Genomic DNA, 7,546 nt, shown 5'->3' on the forward strand with positions numbered 1-7,546 from the left:
ATAGATGAATTAAATAGTTTGTATATATATATATATATATATATATATATATATATATATATATATATATATATATATATATATATATACATATACTGTATATCTTTGCTGTCCTATTTATCATCTGTTGACATGTTATCAACCAGTATAATTAACTTATTCATCCATTATAAAATAATCTTTCTGCACAATTATCAAACAGATTATGAAGCATAAACTCTGCTGTATTTACTGTCCTCCCACAGTATTATGTAACATTAACACTGATGATGGGTAGCATCAGCTCCTCGTGTGTGGCTTTCATTTTCATTTAGGAATAGCGCTCACACACACACACACACACACACACACACACACACACACACACACACACACACACACACACACACACACTTGAAGTGCTTTTGTATAACCACAAGGATGAGTTGGGCTCATGCGAGTGCTATAGACACAGTGCTCTTAGTCATGCTTGTATTGTCCATGCAGACACGCCCACACAAATCAAACAGAGCTCCCACCACTGCAGGTTTGATGATCATTCATCATAAAGCAGATGACCATTGCGTGTAAAATACTGGATCAACAACCTATTGTTAATCCATCCTCAATGTAATTTGATAAAGAGCAGCTGGATATGAGCAGCACGAATATTCGAGCAATGGCTCTCGAGCGATGAATCTCTCTTCTGAGTCACAAGTGGAAATTTCATTTCAGTCTTGATGGGATTATAAATAAAAGAAATTCTTTACAGCAAATGGTGAAGTGGATTCTGTTGTTGGCTATGATGTTGTCATCGTTCTCTGTGATGTGGGCATCGTTTGTCATGGAGAAAGCCTGAGATCACTCCATCAATGTTTTCAATCTTTCTATGACCCCAAATCACAAGAAAAATTCAAATCTGATGGAAAATGCAAATGACAAAAAGTGATTTACATTTACATTCATTTTCATTTGTGAGATAGCACAAACCCACGACATTTAATACTTTTCCCTTCTAATTTGTTAATATACATTTATTTTTGCATCTCAGGCCTGCTACACATTCAAAGTCATAAGAGTGGAGGTGTCACCTCTTTGTAATGTTGCTGTACTTCCTCGCATCACGCATTGGAGCATTTCAATCGTTATTTAGTTCCATTATTCCTATAATTGTGTCTTCAGGTGTGCATTATATTATTAACATTATAAGGTTGGGGTTGTCACAGTTTTTTGTTTCAAACTTTTCAGACAGCGACACAACTTCCTTAGCGACACTTGCAAATTGCACCGAATGTGATTTTGTATTGTTTTGCTGAAAAATTCATGGAAATTCCTGGGAAAGATGATTCCTTCTTAGAAGTGTATTTTTCCTTGAATTACTTCTCATGACAACTGCCAGTCGCAAGGAAAAACTTGGTTATATTTGTCTTGAACTTCATGTAATTTTTATTCTCACAGTTAATCACAAACTGACATAACGGTTTGTTAAAATTAAACCTTTTCTACTCTGAAATTCAATTTCATTTTTCAACACATTTTGTCGAGGGATAGAAATAAGCGCGGCTGGAGATGAAGTTCAAACACACATTCTCAGGTTGTGACAGATCACTGGCAGGACTTGAGGAATAAAGGCTCAGCGTGAAGGAGAGATGCTTAATTGGATCTGAATCACTCTGCAGTCAGTTTTTTCACAGAGAACAAAGAAGTCCTGATCATACCACATACTGACAGTGACACTTGCTTAAAAGACCAGAACACTGCGGTATAATCGCTGAGTTGCCTCAGTGAGTCAGTCTTGTGCCTGACCGTCTCTGTCCTGCAGCTTCACTAACAATCTTGCTGCAGAAGGGTTTTTAGAAAATGACCCCTTTGGCCCTAAAGGGATAAAGATCAGTTGGTTTTACAACATTTTGGGTCAGATTCTTGTTTCATTATAATATGCTTCGTCCAATTAACTAATGAGTGAGTTTGTGGAAAGGATATAGTGATACAGAGGGAAGTGGGAATTTGGACTGAGGAAAGCAAAAAGCTCAGGACTTAGATGCTTTAAATGAGATGAATGTCAAGAGAGACTCCTACTTTTCTCTTGCAACATCTGGACTACAACATCCTCTGCATAGAAGTGTTCCTTTTTGGTGATGTAAAACCATTATAAGCAATTAATCTATTCATAAACTCTGGTGGCATGTACAGTAATGGGTTCTTATTACCCCTTTAATGTCTGACATATGAAATAATACACATAAAAAACAACTTTTCAAAGTTTCTATTGTATATGGAAATAAAAAACGGCAATTTTGACTCCATCGTTTCTTAAACGATTGGCAAATGTATTTATTTTAGAATGTATTGATTTAATAAAACCTTTTTGTTTTAATTGTTTTGTTAATGGTGTTGTTAACGTCTAAGAATTGTATGTGTCGAATATAATGCAGCAGGCATTAAGGGGTTATTAGCCTTCATCTTGTAACCACAGTCAGTATAAAAAGACCAGGACAAGCCCCCTGTAATGTAACCAAAAGGTTTTCTGAGTGCATTTGGATTACCATGTTCATAACGTCGCAAAGACGTCATATTGGTAGGACCTGAATCTACCCAACCCAGTTAATCCAAAGGAAACACACTCACCCTAACTAAACTGACACAGTAGCTATTTTAGTATGACTTGGCTTATCAAATATTACCTTATATTCATTCTGACGGAATATGTCCATCTTCATTGGAGATTTTGCTTCTGAAACAACAGGCGAAAAAGTGCTGTTGCAGCTGAAAGAGGCCTAGTGGAGCTCCAGCGGGACCACTGGTTGCTTTGTCGGCTAGTAAACCTGGGAGGGCCCTGAAAGTCTTGCTTGACTGGAGTGGAGATTGACAGTGGAGATTGACAGTGGAGATTGACAGCCCCCAGTGGTCAGTCCAGGTACTGTAATTCACGACAGAGAAAACAGATGTTGCCCCTTGAATGCAGCATGCTACTATTTCCATTAAGATTACCCAACACTTAACAATACTTAATTAGTAATACAAGGGGGATTCATAGTTCTTTACAACATATACACCAATTTGGGATGAACTGGACAAAAGGGTTCAATGAAAGTCATGAGCAATCATATTGCTCATGACTTTCCATTGCTGTGGTTTTACTTGCATATTCTGCACATTAAAATGAAGAGAGATTACAGCCATAAATAGCAGACTTCGACAAGCTAAAAAGCTGAGCTGAGTTGAGGTATAAAGTTTTGTTGTTTTTTGTTTTTTCAGCAGTGAGGACATTTTCAGATTTTTACTGAACCAAAGCTGCAAAACAAAACTGTACAAACAATCCTTCAAGCTCTTCAAAGACATTTGTCTCCTGTGACTTTTACCCAACACTTACTGTATGTTATCTAATTATGCACATAAAGGTGTAAATACTTACTGTATATTATCCAATTATGCACATAAAGGTGTAAATACAATCAAAAAATGTTTTAACAAATTTTCTCACTTGATTGATTCCAAAAAGCAGAAAGTAATCTCTGAGGTGAGAGAGATGCCTTTGTAATATATAAGATACCTTAAGAAAATTTGTCCAAGCGTGTAATTTAACAAAAGTAATAAAAGACATTGCAGAAAATCTAGATAAATCTAAATAAAAAAAGTTAAAAAATATAGTTAATTTAATAGTTACTACTACTACTATTACTGTCATTTAGCGGACGCTTTTATCCAAAGCGACTTACAAAAATTACTTTTCTTTACCTTGTTTTCAAATTTGAAATACTCATCTTCATGTATTTTCTTTTTTATAGATTTCATAATTTTGTTTTCAATATACATTTTCTCAATTTTTCCATTTATGCAATTTTCCTAAAAAAATTTTCAATTCTTCCTAAACAGGCAGCTCAAGTGCTTCAGCTTTTTTAGATAGTTGCCCCAAGCATAACATGACAGGCAATCGATCTCCATCATTGGAGAAACTACACTTTCTAAAATCCTGCCAGCACATGCGGGTGACATGGAAATTATCTAAAAATGCATTAATGGAGATAATTATTTAAATATTGCTCAGTCACATCAATTAGTCCCAACCAAAATGTTTTATTAGCTGTTAGACCCACATTAAATAGATTATAGTTGGGATTACTTACAAGTATCGGCCTTTCACATTTTAATAATGTTTGTTAACTAAAACTTTATTAGATTCTCAGTTGCCACATAAGTTTTGAGTACTGTGAAGATTGTGCTAATTATGGCTGTTGACATAGCACCTAATGCTCATGCTAGCACAGCTCTCAGACTAATAAACTAAATCAATTAAGGAGAACTGAAGGACAACACACATAATTGACTTGCGGGGCCCGTATGCTCCGACTACCAGTACTCGAGTTGTAAACGAAAATCAGGGGGGATGGTGGATTTAATCATATGGGGACAGATAATTTGTGCTGATTACAAATAATATAATATATTACAAATAATAGCAGTGACCAAAACACCTGCAGAAATACTGCAGGAATGACATAGCAGCAGTTAAATGCAGGCTTCTGTAAGCTTTAAATATCCACTGGGCTTACATCAAATACATCAAAACACAACAATAAAAAACAGTTTTCTGAACTTATCAATATGACTCTGTCCTTCACAGGATAAGTAAAATGGATCACTGCAAAAACTCAAAATCTTAACAAGAACATTTGTCTTATTTCTAGTTAAAATGTCTCATTTTAGTAAAAAAAATCTCATTACACTTAAAACAAAACTTGTCACTAGAAAAAACAACAATTTTCACCTGTTTCAAGTAGATTTTCACCTGAAATAAGTAGAAAAATCTGCCAGTTGAACAAGATTTTTTTTGCTTGTAATAAGAAGATAAATCTTGTCCCACTGGCAGATTTTTCTACTTATTTCAAGTGAAAGTTTACTTGAAACAGGTGAAAATTGTCAAATAAGTTATTTTTCTGGTGTTATTTTTCTGGTGATGACTAAATGTTGAAATAGCAGTAAAACCACATTCATTGATGAAATGACATAAGGGATGGAAAGGATGGATGGCAGTTTTACAGGGGGGATGATTTGGACCGTTTTTATTTCAGGGGGGGATGCATCCCCCCTCATCCCCCTCAACTCCAGTACTGATTGCACCAGATTACAGTTCAATTACTAATTTATCTGCAATCCATGAAGCGAAGTTTTCCCTCCCCCCAAAAATAACACCGACGCAGAGCGTACGCCGTAGGTAACGCGGCGACGCGCAAGTACAGTACGCGTCGCCGCGTACCTCTGCGTCGGTGTAACGCGGAACCATAAATCAGGCTTAACATGAAAGCGCGACTTTGTTCTGGAATTTTCGGGGTTTACAAAGAGATCAAAGTTGTCGCCAGGTGGACTTCATTGGCGTATCTTAGCAACAGACCAGGATCGCACGTCATTCCCCTTTGAGATGACGTAAAGCAACAGAGCCTTTATTAGGGCAACGCTGTTGGAAAGATCCAGAACTTTACTGAATCAGTCAAAGTACACGCACGCACCAGTCCTTGAAGCGTAGCCTACAGCTATTGTTTGACCAAGCTTATCCCACCAAAATATCAGAAAGAGACTCCATAATCGTTCTCTACTCAGTAATAGTTCTCTACTCAATTATACTGAGTGACTCAGTATAATTCTCTATAATAGAGAATAGAAGCGAATAATAGCTATTGTTTGACAAAGCTTATCCGACCAAAATATCAGAAAGTAAGAGATGTCCAAGCCGGTGAAAGCCGAGATGGCCCGCAGGTCTCAGCAGCAGCCACCGGAGACTGACTGGTGGCAGATGGCCCCGAAACCTCAGCGTGTGGTCCGTAAACGCCGTACACCTGAAAAACCTGCTGCAGCTGCACCTGAACAACCTGCTGCATCTGCACCTGAACAACCTGTTGCAGCTGCACCTGAAAAACCTGTTGCAGCTGCATCTGAACAACCTGTTGCAGCTGGATCTGAACAACCTGTTGCAGCTGGATCTGAAAAACCTGTTGCAGCTGCACCTGAACAACCTGTTGCAGCTGGATCTGAACAAACTGTTGCAGCTGCACCTGAACAACCTGTTGCAGCTGCTGGACTTCCAGATGTTCAGTCTGCCAATGAGAAGAAGCAGCAGGTCGCGGAAGGAGACCGCCATCGCAGTCAAGACTGCGGGTTCCCGATGTCACAGTCCGAGTTTCAGACAATACTGGAAGACAAGGACAAACGCATCCAGGACCTGGAAAAATTTACCAGGAAAATGTCTGACGAGATCGTGTATCTGAGAGGAGAACAACACAAAGATTCTCTCGTGGAGGAGGACTTGTACCGCGAAAGGGAGCAGAGAGAGTTCGCGGAGAGATTATGGACAGAGCAACGGCAGGAGATGAGCGACATGTGGGCGGTGATGGACAAGTTACTCGCTCAGCTGCAAAATAAGAATAAGGAGTTGATGGAGGTGAAAAAACAGCTCAAATCCCAACAAGCTCAAAAGGAGAAAGAAGTGGGTGAAAAGGCCAAGTTGCGCATAGATGCGACCAAAAAGATCCACGAGCTGCAGGCGGCCGTCTCAGCTGAGAGGACTTGCAGAGAGCAAGCCGAGGAAAACTGGACCCAGAGAGTGGAGGAAACGGAGGCTGCTCTGATGCAGATGAAAGAGGAGAAAGAGACTGCTCTGCTGCAGATGAAGGAGGAGATGAGCAACCAGGAGCGCCAGTGGGCGCAGGAGAAGTCCCTCCTCCTGGACGAGATCTCCAACATGAAGGAGGAGATGGGCAACCAGGTGTGCCAGTGGGCGCAGGAGAAGTCCCTCCTCTTGGAGGAGATCTCCAACATGAAGGAGGAGATGGGCAACCAGGTGTGCCAGTGGGCGCAGGAGAAGTCCCTCCTCTTGGAGGAGATCTCCAACATAAAAGAGGAGATGAGCAACCAGGAGCGCCAGTGGGAGGAGGAGAAGTCCCTCCTCCTGGCTGCGCAGGTAGAGACAAGCTTCCAGCTGAAGGTGCAGGTGCAGAAGGCGCAGGAGGTGCTGCACAACGAGATGCAGCTGTGGAGCAGAGAGAAGTCCTGCCTCCTGCAGGAGATCTCTGACATGAAGGAGGCTCTGCAGATGACGGAGCAGGAGAAGAAGGCTTCCACCGAGGCCCTGATGGGCCAGATTCACAGTTTGGAAGTGCAGTTGGAGAACACAAAGAGAGAGAAACAGAAGAAGAAGGGACCCATCAGGAGTTTCTTCCAGAAGTTTAAGAAGAGTGCAGAGACCCCTCCCCAGTCCAACTCTTCTTCTGAAACTCCTGAAGCCTAGTTGTCTCCAGCAGTGACTACGAGTGTCACCATGTGGTGACATCAGTGGGGGAGCGTGGGTCTGGGTGACATGTGTACATAAAACCAAACACGGGCCGTACAGTGGGTGTCATGGTGTACCGGTTCAAATCCCAGTTCCCCCCACAGTTGTAAATTACTTTATGTGTTTTTTTTCCTCCTTGAAGCAGAAAGGAGCCACCTCGTTGGGGCGACTCGATCCTGGTATCGATGAGAGCCATTCATCGACACGCGACTAGGTGGGGTCCATCTTCAACTCCCACCGCTG

The 7,546-nt window shown here is 40.6% G+C and overlaps 1 protein-coding gene across 1 annotated transcript; it reads left to right on the forward strand.

Moving 5' to 3' along the window:
* The first annotated feature begins 5,698 nt into the window (after positions 1–5,698).
* On the forward strand, positions 5,699–7,261 carry LOC133440597 (myosin heavy chain, clone 203-like). Its single transcript, XM_061717915.1, has one exon. It carries the CDS (start codon positions 5,699–5,701, stop codon positions 7,259–7,261), a length of 1,563 nt encoding a protein of 520 aa, XP_061573899.1.
* Positions 7,262–7,546: the final 285 nt, after the last annotated feature.

Source organism: Cololabis saira, chromosome 3 (genome assembly GCF_033807715.1).
Source record: "Cololabis saira isolate AMF1-May2022 chromosome 3, fColSai1.1, whole genome shotgun sequence".
Taxonomy (NCBI): domain Eukaryota; kingdom Metazoa; phylum Chordata; class Actinopteri; order Beloniformes; family Belonidae; genus Cololabis; species Cololabis saira.